The following is a 19121-nucleotide window of genomic DNA, read 5'->3' on the forward strand; positions in this document are numbered from 1 at the left end:
GGACTGTGTTTCTGTAAGATGTGCTATCAAGAAAGGACTATGTTCAAGGACTGCGCAGTTCTAATGCATCTTCAGAATGAGTCTAAAATCAAAAAATTATCCAAAACCACAATATAAGACCCAATCAACTGTAGCTATTCTAAAACCACTGGAAATCTCACTGAATTAATTAAAAAAAAGGAGTAAAATGTCAGAAAGGTAAAACTTCATGTGAATAAAACACACCTGTAGCTTTGATTGCGTATAAGATGCTTGCAAATACTGTCAGACTATTTCTGGTTTTAGTATAAATCATTCGAGGAATCCTTTACATTCAAAGGGCTGTGGAGTACATCGAAAAGGAACATCGCAAATTGTGTTCTCAACAAGAAAAAAAAAAATCTTGAGGTCTGTAATCAATTTTTAACAGGTTTGTTCAGTAAACAATGAGCACAGGGTCAAGACTTGGACTTCTAAAAACATATAACAGTCATATATACCCTTCTTCCGTGGGAAAACTTGTGAGTGAAGAGTAGCATTCTCAAAGTTTAAGGATAGGTATGGTGGATTTTGGTTACACTTCTTTTAGTAGGGAGAGCATTTATAGAGGCATATGGATGTGGTGCAAACCATCAGAAGCCTGTGTTGTGAAACCAGATTTAATCCAAAAGGTTTTCTCATTTCGTCATACTGGTGCCATACACCCTAAGGCACAAAATACAGAGGGGTACTGGTTAAAGGAAAAGCATTCGAAAGGCACATGGTGCGCACTGAAATGTCTACTTCAGTGTTTCTCCATGAACATTCTGTCAATATTTGGCAGAGTAAAACTGCTAAATGTAGGAGAGGACTACCTTCAACTTGTATTTTCCTACCTTTGTAAGACCAGAGGAGAGCAGGTTTCCTTCGGTTACTGGCCCTCCCCGTTAGAAGCACCGAGTGGCAGGAGCAAGGACACAACTTGCAGCACAAAGCACAAGGAGGGAACAGCTCTTTTCTCTCGACAGATAATACACCCACGCTGGATCAGCGACAATTTAGGCTAAGTGCTTAGCTAGCACAAGTGCGCTGCCTTACAATCGTGAAGGATTTACTTCTTATCTTATTCACATTTCCTCAGTGATGAGGTATTCCATAGCCCCACATTGATCACTGCACAGGCAAAATAATTTACAAATAATAAACCCAAGCTTTCATATAAGATTTCTTCTGAATTATGCACAATTCTTAGCCTTCTGAATTCAAAGGCATCCTTAAAGCTAAAAGGTTTCCCTCCCAGTATTAAATTACCAACATTATTTTATTTCACTTCTTTCCACATTTCTACATGGGCTTTTTTTTTTTTTTTTTTTTTTAATTCCCTGAGTCACGCATCCCTTTTTCATTCAGCACAGTCTTTTCACAGTAAACCAAGATTAAGCAAAGTTTAGATTTGGAGATGTGTCAGATGAAATACAATCTGTTCATCTGTTTGTCACTTTTTTTGTTGTGACTAGACTATCTGCTAAATATGAATGTAGATTTTTTTTTCAGGTAACTGAATAAATTTGAGCAATTGCCTGTATGAGCGATCCCAATCCCATCTGCAAATACATTTTCTTGCTCTTCTGTGTTGGATTCAATGAGCAGCTAATGAAATTGTGACCCGGAGTTCTCTAACATTCATCGATTAAAACAGTTTCAACAACATGAGTATCAGTAACAATGACCGAATAAATTTTCCTCTTACTGACTTTTTCCTGCCAGATAAGCTATGACCAAAAACTCATGACGAGTTTGTTGTTGGCAGTGGGACAGATTTTCTTCGTGCTGTGTGTGAATCACTGATGTTGCTTACTGTATAGGCACCGAAGAACCCGTTGTATATAAACAGAGAGAAAAGGATTGAGAACTTTCTGTGGTTATTGAAAGGCAGACTATTTGATCAGAAAAGAGAAAATAATATAAAATCACAATAGATAAAATCATATAGTAATAAACTTCTCTCTGTATAAACACACATATAACCATTGGTATTTTCATTCTAATTGTACTTGGTTGGTGACAGATCTGGGTAACTCGATGAGTACACAATCTCTAGTTTGGACCAAGAATATGACCTTGCAATACTAAAATATAGAATCAACAGCCTGTTCAAAGCCCAAAGATTTTCATTTTAACATAGTGGTTGATATTTCAATTACAGACGTTCCTTCATTGCAGAATTTGTGACAAGAAATTGAAGTAGAAATACTATATTTTCAAGAATAAACAGGAAAGAAATATGATAAGTACTTCTGGACTTCCTATCAGGAACTACAATATAGGAGAGGTGATAAATAAAAAATTCAAATAATTAAATGAGCCCATACTTAATGCACTTAAAGTAACCTCATAGTAAAACAGAGTAAAGGAACTAAAGGTATTAGCAAAAATCTTTTAAGTGCTCCACAGAGTGTTAGAGAAATTATGTGCAGAGGGTGGTGTAGAGCTTGTAGATGCACTTTGCACCTGTATTATTATTTGAGTTCTTTAAAGTAAAAGCACTGACAACAATGTCGGCAGTACCAGAGGCAGGGGAAATGATGGCAAATATAGCGGCGGAAAGAGAAGAAGAAGAAATTATACTGTTGGTTTTTGCATTGTAACTCCCAAGTCTGCTTGACAGATGTGTGTTTCTATCAAAGAATGTGCATTTTAGAAACACACTGAGTTTTTTATTGCATTGTTTAATTAAAATATAAGGAAGCTTTCCTATCTAAAAGGAATTAATCCCTTTATTGCCTGTAAGCTATTAGTTGTACTTACACAGTTTATCATCTGCTCCTGGCAAATGCGGCTGCATGTGCCTCACAGGTCTGCTAATATCACAAACATTCATCTCCATTCCTGTTGAGAGCTTTTCTAATCAAGTAACTAACTACTGGAAAAATCTAAAATAGTCCTAAAAAAAAAAAAAAAAAAGGCAGCAAAGGCTGCAGAATCTGTCTACAAACCAAGGAGAATCAGAAAATACCGAGCGGCATGTCACTGGGGCTAGACAGAGCTTGCTTTAAACCAGCTAGGCTGCTAGTTTTCCTTGCTTCTTCAGCTGTTTCTGCTGTCTTCTCTATCACCTGGAGCTGGACTGCTCTGGATGCTCAGGACAGCTAAATTAAAGACAGCTGGGGTTATTGTTCGTACTTTATTACTGTAATGAGAACATAAATTTATGAAGAGAAAAATAAAAATTGTAAAGCCCTTACTAGTCTCTACAGTTATGCCAGTGTACTAGGAATTATACATTTCAGCCCCCTTCTACTCAATATTTGAAGGGTACTAAAACTGCAGAAAGTGCATTCCTGCTAGAATGCCATCACTTATTTCCAAACTGACGGTTACACAGTCATGTTAGTATGATGCCTAAATAAACAGCACGGTAGTACTTGTACATAAATTCAGCCTTGATGAATGCCATTATCTGTAGCTTATAGCACTTCTGGTCTGGAGGATGTGTTTTCTGACAAATTACAAATACCCGAGATGTAAATTTGTATTCCCACAAATACGAAGCGGGTTTACAGCCGTTCTACAAAACACACATAATGACCCAGTACTCCTAGGACCCTTCGCATAAAGTGATTGGTGAAATATTAAGCAGGTAGTTATCATTCTAAAATCTGAACTTAAAAAAGAAAATTTAAAAAAATAGGACTATAATTATAAGGGCTTGAGTTTTGACATCTCTAGCTTTCAAAGCTTTCCATAATTCTTGATCCTATGCCTAATGATTCCTATAGCAAATAATTTAGAATAATGAAAGGTAGTCTAAACCCAAATTTCATCAAGATAGTGGCAATCTTCACAGTAGAGAACAGGCAGGAATTACAAGGGAAAGAGGCAGCTGTTGGACATACTGTTTACCAATACATGAATTTGTTTCCACATTATTTCTTTAATCACAATTTTTCTTAGTAACTTTTGACTTAGTAGTACGTCATGTGCTTATCTGTGTCCTTTTTCTTCATCATTTTGGGCTGTTGCCTGGATTACATGCCAGTATGTAATTTGCCAGGGCTGCACTGGAGTCTGTTGTGATATATTGGCTTGACAGGGAAAGACATTTCCATGCAGGCTCTTCGAAGTCCAAAATGTGTTTGGAAAGAGCTTAACTCACATTAGTCCAATTTAAATAATAAATAATAATGGGCTGGACAGCAAAGTCAGGTGGCATTTTCCTCAGAGCAGCAGAATGCTTCTAGGACCACTCAGCAATGATGATACAATATGTCAGATACTAAATTATTCTGTAATGAAATTTACTGTCCTGGTCTAGATTTTGTCTGTTCAACTCTTTTATCTGATACCTAAAAACCAAAATACGCTCAAGGGTAATTGACAATAAGGGGTGGTTACAATTCTGCCTAGCTGAACTAGATTACAGAGGGAGAGGGAGAGTTACCTAGTTTTTTTTATTTCTAATGAACGCCCATGTAAGAACAGGCAGAATCTGAACTTCAGTTACACTGGATCACAATGTGCAAGGTAGGAAAGAAGGTCTGAGTTAGGTGTTTATAGCTCCTTTTTGCTGAATTTCTGGTACTGAGAACATGGATGTCCTCAAGAGTTTTTATACAAGTGCATAATATCAAGGTATACATCAAAATTTTTACAGAAAACCTTTGTAGCAAATATTCCAGGTGAGACTAGATGTCTACATAGGTTTCTTCTGTCCTTAGTGTGTATGACAATGTAATAAATTCACAGTGTAAAGCAACTTCACTGATGCCAAGATATTACTCCAACATGGTATCAGAGGCTGGGGATAGACAGCAGAAGTCTATTTTTTGAGTGGCCTAGTTACTCATGAATGCTTATGTCTAATGCCAGAATGCAATTAGCTCCCTTGATATGGATCATTTCACTTCAAATTTCTTCTAATAACCGTTTGTTTAGCAGTAACTCTAGATGTCTATTGTAAGTGTATCTGTAGCTAAAACAACAAGAAAAGGAAATAGAATTAATTAGGTTTGAAAAACAGAAGGTTTTGTTGGATCATCATACATATAAGAAGTATTATTAGAGAAAAAAATTGTTAATATTTTTATACAAGTCAAATACCTATATTACATTATATCCAAACCTGTAATTTCACATTCCCTTAATAATAGCTAAATTTTACCATCACTTTTTCTTATAGAGCGGGCAAGTTCGAATATCTAATATTTTGTAGCATGCAAAGTTCAAGGACGGCTAGAGAGATGGCTGTATACTCAAGGGTACAACTACATGTATCAATACACCTTCTACTTCATGTATCAATACACCTTCTACTTCTCTTCATTTTTCCACCATTTCTAAAGTTTCAAAACAGGCTATCCTTCACTGCAGAAGAAAAAATATCAAACCTTTCTTTTATAAAACTATTAAGATACTGAAACATCTTAAGGTGGGGGTTTTTTTGATGTTATAATACTTAAGAAGCTGAAACAACCAAACAAACACATTCCTTTTGTAACAGTCTTGATTTTCTACAGGCATCACACAAAGGAAAAAGCAATTAGCTGTGGGATAATGAACATTGTGTAACACTTCTTACACTTCAGAGCAGCAATAATACACACCATCAGAATATGCTTTATAGGCAATTACAGTCTTCCCAGGTGAACAAAGCAGCTACTGAAATTACGGCCACAGACATAAACATTTCCATTTTCAGGAAGACAAAGCCAAAGATGCCCGACCCCAGAAGAGTAACAGACCCCAGGAGGACCTACTCGGTGAAGATGGAATCCTTCTGAACCACAAGCTGAGTTTCATAAATGAGGTCACTTGGAGAAATGCTTTTCCTTTTGAGACTTTGACTTTTTTCCCCAATCATGCCTTAAAACGGCTTTCTTATTGATTTAAGAAAAGGTAAGAATCCTGGTAGGGAAAGCTTTCCCAAAATAAACTCTGTCTGCTTCCAATTGTCTGTTTCTTTAAGTCCCTTCTTATAAAGGCCATCGTTCTTATAAAAAAATACCTGACAATACGATTAACGTCATGACCACAGTTACATCAGTAGAGATGAGGACTATGATTTTTCAAAAGATATGAGAAAATAGGATTCCATAAATAATCTGTAAACTACCTCAAAATATTTAGTAATAAAGAAGATTCAGTAGTCATTTATTATATGACTCCATTTTTCACCACTAGAAACATTCAGTTTAAGCACCATCCACTTAACTTTTAGGGATTTGAACAAATATAGGCTTGATACTAAAAGTTGGTTTTTAATTTTAATTGAATGTCTCATTTTCCGTTATATGAGAGGACATTTCTTCAGGCTATGTTACTTTCTCATTGGCAATAAAATACCATTTTATTTATTATTTTTTATTTTAAATTTTATTGATTATTACTTTAACATAAAATAATATATGTAGAATAAGCGGGAGCTTAACAATTCTGGAAGATGATGAGACTTCAGGTGTAGGCTAGTAGGTAATTTCTTAACTTGCTCAAGACTAAATTGAACTTGAATGCCTCGGCTTTGTCCCCAGTCCATTCTGCATTTCTTATGCTTTATCATTCAATGCAATGTTTTTTATCAAGTTGCTAGAGAATTCGTATTAATGGCCAAAATGCCCAGAGTCAACCAATATATTCTTTATGCTTATTTTCCAAATCATGTCTTTGCTGAACTCAAAGAAAATGACTTTACTATCTCTCATGTTTCCCACTTGGCTCTATATACACATATCAAGTGAAACTTTCTAACAGTAGATTAATAAAACATATTGTATGCAGGATACCCACATTAATATTTTTCAAATAAATCTCTACTATTTCCTTGGGTAGCGAAATTCCCTTGGGAGTACTTGCACAATGACATTCAAGTTTGTAAGCCACTTCAAATGATTAATTAGATCCTCTGCGCATTTCGTGTCTTCTTTTACATGTAGCATTGGTAGAAAAAAGTTCTGATACTAGCAAATCTTAAAATAAGTTTATTAATGCGCAGCTGCAAAGGCACGTAAATTCAGTTTTGTTTTCATTGCTCACATATGCATATTCTTTTAAACAGAACATGTAACAAACACGTCAGCTAGGAAAGTCATAAGATAAAACGATGTGTTACTATTTTTCTGCTAAACGCAACTTTAACTAAAATTAGAAATACTGTACGTTTCCCCAATCATCTCCAGTGTCACTGGGGGCGGGGGGGAAGAGAGAGAGAAACATTAAAAAAAACCATCACTTGATACGAGATAGGAGTAGGTGAGGAAAGATATCTCTAAGATAATAACATCTGAAAAGTAATTAAGGGGATCTTCTCTTTCTCCCCTGTGATAGAGAAAAAGACAAATAAACTTATCCAGAAAGCAGCCGAACGTCACGGCAAGCCTGAGGCTGCTCTAGCACATGGGCCTGGTGTTAGACTGAAGCAGAATTTGAGAAGAAGGATGTAAGCTGTCTGTGCTAATCCCCAGGTCCATGCACGACCATTAGCCAGGCCTAACAATCTGGGTTTTTTTATGTTATTGAAAACATCCCTTAAGAAATTTAAATTTGATGTACTCGTATCCCTTTTCAACCACTGTTGAGAGGTAACCCACAGTATTTTTGAGACATATTATGTACTAGATTGCGGGAGACTTTATAGAAGCATCTGATAAGTAAAGACATTAATTAAAGAAGAGGATATTTGGAGTGAGACTTTGGAGTATTTTTCATACACATGCAAACTGACCTGCAGTTAACAGCCACAAAAAGTGCAGTAATAAGTGGTTACCAGCTACCTCTTCGGCCCATTAGCCCATTGCTAATTTCAGAGTTGAACCCTGGGGTAATGGGCCGGTCCAGTTACTTAAACTCTGTAACAAAGAGGAGTGAGGTCAAAAATTAATAAAATTAAGTTAATCATAAAGATCGTGTCACTAAAACTTGAAGGAGAATGATCTCGGGTTTGGGTTATGGACTAAATAAGAGATGCCAGGTGCTTTTTTTCCAATTTCCCTTGATTGTACTCAGTTGAAAAAAACCTCTAAAACTAATTTACTATCAAGATAATGTGCTAATAATGAAGACTTCTTTAAAGTAAGTAATAAAAAGCAAAGAGCTTCAGCTTTCAATTTAATGATCTCTGGTGTTAAACGTTTTCCAGCACGCAATAAAATTTTATTAAAATTTAGTCACTGAAGAAACAGGGCTGTAGAAAAACTTCCGTGGAAGCTTTCCGAGGCAACAGCAAAAACAATACTCAATCTGAAGCAAATTCTGGAAACCAAAGGTATGAGAAAGAGTTACCATGGTCTTACGAATCATCATTAAAAATAATACAAAACTACGGTTGGTATCTAGTTGATCATAATGAGAATAAAAGTCTATAAGCCCAAAGAGACCTATAAAAAGCAGAACAGGAGAGACTTACATGAAGAAATAGGTCATGCTAGTCATGCTTCTGCTATTAAATTACCTTTTATCTTTTTAAAAACAAATTTCTTACTACATTAGCCTTACGGATACCATAGTACCTGAGATTTCTATGGTAAGGACCCTGGAAGGAGGCAGCTATTCCTTACTCTCTTTGAAATTAAATTCTAAAACAATGGCTAGTGTCATTTTTCAATGCTATTTTATTCTCATAATGTTTATACGGTAGGAAAGAGTTATATGATTGTATGTCTTTACTGCGTATTACAAAATGTGGCTGACTCTGCATTTAGTAATTGCCTTTTTCTTTTTTTAATTACAGTTTTCCAATCCCCATGCTGAATGCAATGATCTACAGGTCACTGAAACTGCAGGTGTCAGTGATATCTCATTAACTCTGGCAGAAGCAAAGTTTGAGGCCACAAAACTAGAAAAGCACTGAGGTACCACAGAGGCCGACTTCCTAAGGCTTTAAGGGAGCGCAAATCTATTGACTGCCCTCAATGCTCTTGCTGTTTACTAATAGCTGACCACAGATACTATATTTTGTGCCCTCAGGTTCAACCTCTGTTTCCTCTGATAAAGTTATGAGGATACACACCTTTTTTTTTTTTTTTTTTTTTCCCCTCCCCTCAATTGCGAGCATACACTTAATTTCTAAATAAATCCGAGCATGCCATGCCATATCTGCATTGGTTTGTATTATCCTGGAGCTCAATTAAATGAAAAGTTTTGCTCTATGTGTTTTTCACAATTACATAGAATATACATTTACCATAGCAGCCAACAAAGCAGGCTTAATTTTTGTTTAAAACCTGTCATTGTTTCAGGTCTAACCTCATATTTTGCGATCTTTTTGAAACAGACCCTTTAAAAAAAGCTGCCTCAGACAACACTGGGCTCTCTGCGATCTGAATGCTCGTTTTATAGGAAAACAAATAGCATAATGAGGTTTATTATCCTTAAATTTAAGGAAGGAATAGATGGCAGAAGAGAATACTTAGCTAGACAGAATGAGAGAATAATGCTGAAAAGTAGTAAGTTAGGAGAAATGATGAGGACTATTTAGGAACAAAGAAGAATGAAAGAAAGCAAGGAAATAGAGGAAAAAACCTGACCGCTAGAGCCTTTCTTTGCCCTCATGGTCTGAAATACCAGATAGATGCAGAGAATGATTCAGGCAACAGCGAGGAAGTACACAGCAAAAATCAATGGAAAATTGGAGAAGAACAGTCATAAAATATTTTACTTTTTAAAGCTTTGTTTTTCCAAAGCCATAAAACAGAGACTATGTTACCAGAAAGGATATACACACTGAATTTCAGATATCCCATTCATTTCAGTAATATCTTTTTAAATTCAGACTATCATCTCTTTTTCAGAAGTCCATTTGCTCATCTTTCTGCCTCTGGGACGCAGTTATTACACACAAGATTTGGGGTGCTTCCTGACATAATGCCATAATGTCAGTTTGAAACGCAATGCCTAAAGAGAAATAACTTCCAAGTTATGTTTTCAGCATGTTATACGGAGGTCACCCTGACTAAAAATAATCAGACACGTTAGAAAACCTTTCAGTGTCTTAATCTTTCCTGTAAGGACAAAAATAAGTCCATAATTATATTTGTGTTTTTTCATAGGTTCCTGAGCAAAGAATTTGCAATTGCTTTATTCAAAGGGTCAGAACCTTCATTTATACTTGAATATTACGATAAATTATATGAACGGTAATAGCTCTGATTTTAGAAAACAGAAATTATTTCCTTAAGTAATTTGTTCTGATTTAGGTTTCTTTCTTGACCACAAAGGGAGAGAGACGAGACGATACATTGCTACATTCAGCTGGTTAACTTTTCATGAATCTGAAGCTATTCTGTTAGTTTTCTAGGATCTACAAAAACACTCTTAAAAGATAATTAAAAAAAAAAAACTTTGTTCAGTCTTCATAAACATGGATTGGGTCCAGCCTACACATTCCAGACATTTCTTCTTTCCTTCAAAATGTATTTGTATATTTTGACGAAAGGTACATATGAAACTATATTTCTTTTTTCAAATTTCTACTCAATTATATAATTATAATATCCTACAGTATTATCAGTAATATGACAACAGTATAACTAATATTTCATACAAATAATTAACTATTGTGTTATTATTTTATATATATTTATATCAATCATTTCTACATTTGTAGAATGAAATGGATAAGGGCTAAGAAATATTCTGGCTTCCTAGATAAACCATAGATCCTTTATAAATAGGTTTTTAAAAAAACTTCAAAACCCCTGATTAAATTAGTGAAGAAGCTAAGACTCTTGACACTACGATCATCTTAGTTTTTCAGCAGCCTTGCTCTGTGCCTGTAGCAGACGCTCAGTATCTATACGCTCAGAATAACTGTGAGCTTAAATTTAACCTAAATACATTATTTCTGTACCAACACAGAAAAACTCAGCCTCTTCATTTCCTACATGGCCATTTCAAAATGGTTTTCAGGGTCTACCTTGTTCTTGACCAACTTTCCAGGCTTGTACCTTCTTTGAACAGCCTGACAAGCTCTCTTCTTTCCTGCTCCACCAAGAACACTTTCTTAGGCTTAATAAAGGTACAAACTTCCCCAAGCTTATTTTGATGGAGGATGAATGAAGTACTTATTTCCAGATAAAAGGAGGATGGCCCACAGTACTTTAACTGTTCTGAATTTTTATACTGATCGATGCATGCTGGAGTCCACAATATTCACAATATTCACGAGGCAGAGGCAATAGCTTCTTGGAGCCCTTTTCACCACAGAAGTGATGCATTTTCTTGTGAGATCTTTAAAATCTTTTTAAAATGGAGTGGTAGTTCCCCTTTCAGTCTGTACTTTGCATTTCTACAAAAGGATAGTTCTCATTCTTATTCGGCCTGTATGTCCTCCAAGACTAGGACGCTGAAGTGGCATTCATAGGTGGTCTTTCCACCTACGCGATGTACAATATGGGAGGGGGTGTTTTCCTTCACCGTTTGAAATTCATGCGTATTTCCACTCTTAAAATGGTGCAGTTGACAAAATACACAAAAACCACAGGGCATTTATAATGAAGGAATTCATTTGGGGAATACATGAAACAGTGGGCTTGCATTAGGCAAAAATGCTGTAGAGCAAACTAGTCACTATTATGCTGCTATCTGTGTCACTGTATTCCCCATGATTTGTGTATTCAACCTCGCTACTGGAAAAGAGACTCTTCTTCTGTTTCACTTCTGATTTTGGTTTGCCATTAATTTTCCAGAGTGTTACTAAAGCTCATTTTGTTGCATTTGGAGCACAGGTATCTTTACACTGCGCAGCCAAAGATGTTTGAAAGATAACTATTATTACAATTTTTATAAGGTATAATGTTAGCCTTTTCAGAAAGAGGAATTAAACCAAATGGAGTAAGAATGCATTCCATCTACTAACTCCATATACATTCACACAGTTGTTTGTTATGCTGAGATACAGTAAGTGCAGGAGATGCCGCAATAGGAAGTCAGTACCAGTGCTCTGACCCACGGATTATACCAACCCACATTCCCCACAGCAAGTAACCTAGGAAATGTTATAGTTTCCATCCATTAACAATAGTCTTTAAGCACCCAGGTCCTTAGGCACTCATCTGGAGATTAAAAAAGAAAGCAGAGTTTCAGTCCTCCTCCTTTCTCTTCATTTTTTTCTTTCATCATCACCTCTGCAATGGGAATGAGGCAAGGAAATTGCTACAACAAAAGACAGATACGACAACCCTCAACTAGTTTGGAAGCATTTTCCACTGGTAGAACACAGAATGGTTATCGCTGTGGCATTATGATGCAAAAGAAACTATGTAATAAAAATAATTGTCAACAATCCAGACAGTTAAAGACCTCGTAGTTCAGGATTAATGACCAGCCTTGTGGTTACGCTTGGTTTTAGTTGTTAGTGTCATTGAACTTGTATGCACAGAGCCCTAAATCCATTTATAATGACCAATGCTTTCATAGAATCGTAGAATCGTTTACGTCGGAAAAGACCTTTAAGATCATCGAGTCCAACCGTCAACCCAACACCATCATGCCCACTAAACTAGCACCAGTATCAGTGTTATGACAGGTACATGACAGGTAAATGGGTTTGGTCTGAAACGTTAGGGCCAATTCAAATGGTAAATTCTGTATGTTACATTCTTGCCCATTTAAGACATGTCACAAAACGCACCTCAGACTGATACTGCTTTTGGTTGCTTTAAGGGAACTTTTTCTATGATTTAAATGTAAGAATTTCCCATTACTACCCACTCTTCCAAATTAGTAAGCTATCCAGAACAACAAATTTTTGCACCTATTCAGGCACTTCTATGCACTGATTTGCACTGATTTTTTTAAACCTGATTTATGCTTCTTTATGTCACATTCTCTAGAAAGACCAAAATACCTCACTAGGAAATCAATTTTTAAAATTAACCTTCCAAAGAAATTTGGTGATTTGCTTTCCTAATTATCCTTTCTACACCATGTTCTTGTGTTAAATATCATCGCTAACAAGCACTGAGGTATTATGGTTACCAACTGTGAATACAAATATACAACCTGCTTATTTGCACCTTTTTTTTTTTTTTAAGCAGGAAGCACCCCAATCCCAGGGATGATTTTCCCCAAGTGATACAGGTGTCATACACCGTATGATGTACCTTTCGATGGATTTCAAATAAGTTTGACATTTTTAGAAAGCAATTTTTAGGCTGGATGAGAATATCTTTGAAATAAGATATTTAACAAACACATCATGATTTCTTTCCTAAAGGTGAAACTGCTGCTTATCAGACATGACAAGATGCATAAATGCTGCTCATCTGAAGTTCCCATTTTTACATACGAAAACATATTTAAGTAATTACACACATTTATATTCACCTAAAAATACTAGCCTGCTATATCTAAATGTTTATGCAAATGTAATAAAAAAGGAAGCTGTACATCTGTAGTTAGAGTTAGTTGGTTTGTAAGAGGAAGAAAAAGCTGAGGAAAAGATACACAAGAATGGATGTCATCATAAAAAAAGCCTTCTATAATACAGCTTCAAGTGCAGAGGGTATAATTATGGACTGACTATGATTCTTTGACAACCTATTTCACAGTAGCAGATTTCAGTGGTTTTATAATCACAGATAATGCACAGATTTATAATAATGAGGTGTCAACGTGTGGAAGAAGAGGATTGCAGACCATTATTTTCTCAGACATTTTCATGGCATGTGCCAAGTACAGAGAAATGTGAGCGATGTCTATTAAAGAGGCAGCCTAACTTATTCAAGCACTTGTGGATACACAGGACATAACGCTGGTTCTCAAAAGGTTGGAGCATGGAAATGCTGATACATTTTACAAACGGGAACATTAAACACAAAATCTATATGATCGCAGAAAATGGAAGGAAGAGTGTTCTGTGTTTCAGTCAAATATCAAACATCTAATTCTAACTTCTGCTCTGTATTCCCCTTTCCTCCGCTGCACTACACTAATACCTCTAAAACCAAGGAGACCTCAAAATGCTTCAAAGGCTCTGACCCTACACCAATCTTGGACACGGGCATAGTGGCTTCTTGGTCCTTATCCTTCAGTACACCTATGCTTTCATGGCAGAGGCACAAACACTTCCTACCCGAAGAGAAGGACAATAAGAACCAGATAGACAATTCTACAGCCACATTAACCAGGAAAAATGTGCTCCTGAGAACCCAGAGTGAAGCTCAGTCTGCATGACCTACAAAAGAAGAGTCCACTCTCCTGCAGAACATAGAACCAGTGATCTTAATCCAAATGAGCACTAATATCCCCATGTGCTGCTATTAATGACTACAGTGCTTTGTTTCCAGAGGTAGCAATTTTGGGGAATGAAGGTTTCTTCCTATAAAACAGTTATTAAGGAACCGACAATCGTTACTGTAAAAGTAGCAATGTGAGATCCAGTTTTATAATTATATTCTGCTTTCTGAAATTACATTTCGATTCTAATTACATACAGAAAGATTACTAGTTTTTGGCTTCAGCCTCTGTACTAATAGTGAATATCAACAGCTGCTGTATAAAAATTACAAATGGGCTATGAGTTAGCAATTCCTATTTATATTTCAGGAAAGAGTTTTGGAATTTAAGGAGGACATTAAAGTGTCCTTTAGTCATTCTTCTGTAAAACTTCCTTTTTAGTTGAAATCACAGATTTCTTCTAGGTCTATTGAATCAGTTGAATACATGAGCAAAATGCAACCCTGGAGATGAAAATTATCAGGACAGTTGTTAATCACAGTAAATCTTGAGTGTATTAAAATGCTTGAATCTATTGAATCAAAACACTTTTCATCAATTTTTTTCCTCATCCTTTCTCCTAAACTGCTCTTCCCATCTTGCATGATTAGAATATTCCTTATGGCCTATTATCAATTCATAGATCCCTTTTGGCAAATTCGATTTGTATCCCCCAGACTATTTTATGTTTTTGTATCAGTCTTTTTCACTAAAAAAATCACGACAAGCAAAAACTGTCTTACAGTTTAGTGCCATATTACCACAAACTCGCTATCAGTGCCCAGCAGGTAAATAATCCTATGAATTAGCATCCTCACTTATTTCAGATGCAAATCCATCTTCCTTGTAGATTTGTTATGCAGACATGGTTCATTTAGCAAGTGATAGACAGAATTTTGTTCCTCAGCAAAAAAAGTAGCTGCTTCCTAACTTTAAAAAAAGTTTATTGACATCAGAAACAGGCTTAGAATTATCCCCAAAATTCATCCTAGTCTTTCAATGAATTTAAAATCCTCCTTAGTTCCAGTTTGATGCTCTTACAGGACAAACTTTCAAAGATGTTTGGAAAAAAAAAAAACCCGAGAGAGAAACTGTACCTTGGTGCTTGTCACTTGAAATGGAACTTTTGAGCCCTTTGTAACTAGGGATGTCAGCTTCTCAGCTGGTTTTGAAGGGATTAGATTCATAGCGGGAGGCTGATTGTGCAGAACGGAAGACAGGCAAAGCTGCACGGTCTCCTTCAGAGCTTTCAGCTGTGACTCCTGGGGAAAATAAGAAATCATCAGTTCTCTAAGATGTGTTATTATGAACAGAATTGCTTGCTTTCGCTCTCCGCATTGAACCAAACATTTATGAGCAGCTGCTGCTTTTTCTTATTAACAGAAGAAATTAAGGCTGTTTAAAGCAGTTTTTTTATAGGATTAGGTTACTGTGCATTACACACCAAACTGCCCAGAAAGTCAGTGCACTCTTCCCTTTCCTCCATACAGTTTTATCCACACTGATTATTGCCAATAATTATTAAATATTATTTCATCTGAAAAGAAACAAAAATACAATCTACCATATATCATACAGTGTCCAGACTTTTACACACAACAGTTACAGAGAAGTAAACGTTCACAAGTATTGCAAAGACGCAGACTTTGCATGGAATTTTGTTTATAATGTTCAGAATAATTGGTATTTTTCCACAAGTTATAAAGATTGATTTTAACCCAACAAAGACGACTTCCCTCAGGAACATATTAAGCTGTTGCAGTGTACAGTAAATAAACCATAGACCTTTTCACCTCTTAAGAATATGTTTGTCCAGATCCATTACTGTCCATCAAGCCAAACTAAAACTTTTAAAATCTTTGCTCCATCCCAGCAAAACACTTAGAGTCAGATGTTAGATATTGAGGTAACTTCCTTATACTCATTTCAGGGGGAGTTAGGCAGCATTATGCCTTTAAAAAAAAATAATCTTGCTCTTATTCTTTACATTAAGAATATGCCTATAAATACAAGCTACATCAGCACATTTCAACCTTCAAAGATTTTTTTTGAAGATACCTAAATCAAGGTATACCATGGCAAAAGTTGATGGAAAATATAGGTAACATTACACACTACATACTACATATGTGAAATATTACATATATAATATGAAAATATTTCACAGTTATACAAATCCTAAGCAAAGGCATTCGGCATATACCACCTTGTCTCAGTTTATTTGAAAAACAAGTATTTTTTAGAACCTGACAAATATTCCGTGTTTTACATCAGGTAAAGTTCCCCTGAACTGGAACCAGGGAATACATCTCATAACTGTAAAAATCTGAGTGTTTCTTTAAAAATAAACAAGCAAAAACTGTTAGTAGGGTACATTTCAATGGTAGGATCAGAGAGAACCATAAAAAGACTATTAATGCACAACACAATAAGGAAAATCAAAGAAATAGGAGATGGACTAGAGTTTGGCTTGTTTGCAAACAGACAAAATTGAATGTCTGTCCCTTAAGATGTGTGCAGTGAGGAGCAATGCTGGATTATCATCAGAGAGGACAGCACTTTGTATGAATTACTTATTAAAATGTATGAACCTGGAGTCAGACTGATATGTCTCTGACCTAATGGCAGTGTAAAAGGGAAAGGATTACTTTATCCATCTGACACGGAGATCTTTTAATTTCTAATTGACAACAGAAGATCTTAGCATACTTCTTTTCATGCAATATGTCTTTTCCCCATCTTTTCAAGAAGTGACTGCACAGAGAACATAAATCACCATTTGACATCATCAAAATAAGCTCAGACACCAACCTGGCAGAGGTAGCAGACTGTCTAATTTTGCCTGAAGATATGGACTCAGCCATTACAGCACTATATGACCCTAGTGCTCCCTGCAAATCACACTGATCTGAAACCACACTCCTCCTGTCCGGAAAACCCTCCGGATCATTTCTCATCCTCTCATCTCCCACCCCTGCCACCCAGTCCCTGTTCTGCCTTGGCTACAGCCAGCCATTTTGCCATTCCAAAGGTAAAAGCAGAATAGGTTACTTTGTTTTCATCCTGTGTGTAGCAAAATTCAATTTTGACTTTGCTGATAGGAGTCGTATAAATGGGTAGCATGAGACTACAACTTAAGGAAACACTATTGGAACCAGGAATGTCGTTTTACAAAGCTCTTGATAACCCTGCAGAGATGTGATTGGGGTCAAAATAAGCTGCTTGCTGGTCAAAATACTGCCAACATATGATACATGTCTTCAGATTTCCCAGATCTGTTTATACTCTTGTCGCGTGGTTGGATTCAATACAGAATAATTTGGGCTGTGGTAATGCAAAATTTGTCAGTCTTCCAAGGGTCCATCACAGGAACTAGAGAAGTGTTGTAGTGTAGATAGACTTCATGAGAGACACTAAGTCCACTGTCAGCACAAACTAATATTTAATAGAAATGTCTGATACCCTCCCAAAAGAAAAATACAAATTAATGCCTATTTATAGGTACAGTTTGAGATTTGATCACTCAATTATTCATTTTAAATACAGCTCGTTCCAAAAAGGCACATTGCTTTACACATTGCTTCCATTCCTTTAGCTGAAACTATGCGTGCTAACGTTGCCAAAACAGCTAAGGCCAAAGTCTTCACCGAAGACGTGGATGGTCCATTGGCCGTCTTTAACTCTTTTCAGTTCATAGTTCATGCAAAAAAAGTTCTTAATGAGGAAAGAAAGGTACCTACAACTTAGTCTTATTACTCTGCAAGTTAGAACTAGTCAAATACAGGTATTTCTAGTCTCCTAAAACTGTCTCTCAATTCTCACTGGCATGAACTTTGGTTTCTTCCTTATTTGCACTGCTTTTTTTTACTCCTGCTTGCCATTTCCACTGCATTTTCACAGAATGTAAGCAATGACACCATCCAAAGACTCTCTCAATGATGATTTGCAAGAAGATAACACTGGGCTTCTGGTTAAGCCTATGGAACCACAACTGAGCCCTACATTAAAATTCTATAACATTTAATAGGAAAGAAACAGAGGGTCAGACAAGTCAGTTGGGTGTGCTGCAAATCCCCTTTTAATTTGCAAACAGAATCCCTTAATAGCATTCTCATTAAAAGTTCCTGATGTCAAATGTTCTTTGCTTTCTCCTTCACAACTGTCTGCATTATAATGAATAAGTGCATTTAGAAGATATTTACGGCAAGCATTGCTCTCTTGCCGTTGCCACAGACAGTATACTGGCACTAGTGAGAGACCATGTCTATGAGTGTTGTACGAGCAAAGGAGGAACATGCTTAATTTTTAAATTAATATGTGGAGCAGTTCTATTCAGTACTAACAAGAAACACATGATCTGTCACCAGACGCACACAGAGGGTTGAGTAACACTACCGCGAGCATTGCTTACGCAGATGACATTTTGCAATGCTGGATGCAAATCCTCACTCAAGAGGATTATTTCAGTGATTGAAATATTGAAGATAAAGAAAAATGCTTTTGGTGCAATGGGAATACTTTTTTTTAATGTCTAATGGAACCTGAAAATATTAGAAAACCAACCCCAAAAAGTAGTCTTCGATAGCATATCGACGTTTTTTCCTTTCTGATAAACTGCTTCCCTATTACACGATATGTTCTTCCCAGCTACCCTAAATCTAGAAGAAAGTTCCCCTCTTGCACAGCGGACGGGCATGAACGTGTCCTGCTTTGTCCCCGTCCTGGGATTCCCCGCAGCCTCCCAGACATGAGTGGGCTCCTCTGCCCACAGAAGAGTTAGCTCTGTCACATCAGTCCCACTCTAACAAGAGACTGACCCCTTTCTATACCGCATCCTCCTTGGAACTATAACTAAACCTCAGGTAAAAATCATATCGGTTACAGGCACGTTCTCGTTAGTGTACTTTTGCACATGAAGAATTGTAGCATTTGGCTTTCTGTGGGTTTTTGAGATG

At 36.4% G+C, this 19121-nt stretch overlaps 1 protein-coding gene across 2 annotated transcripts in view; it reads right to left on the reverse strand.

The window, feature by feature from the left end:
• Window positions 1-19121, reverse strand: part of LUZP2 (leucine zipper protein 2) — a 327671-nt gene that overhangs the window by 28538 nt on the left and 280012 nt on the right. For both annotated transcript variants that reach the window (XM_030039445.2, XM_030039446.2), the window contains exon 11: window positions 15264-15428. In XM_030039445.2, coding sequence (XP_029895305.1) covers window positions 15264-15428 — 165 coding nt within the window. The remainder of the gene's footprint in view (window positions 1-15263; window positions 15429-19121) is intronic.

This window comes from Aquila chrysaetos, chromosome 16 (assembly GCF_900496995.4).
Source record: "Aquila chrysaetos chrysaetos chromosome 16, bAquChr1.4, whole genome shotgun sequence".
Lineage (NCBI taxonomy): Eukaryota > Metazoa > Chordata > Aves > Accipitriformes > Accipitridae > Aquila > Aquila chrysaetos.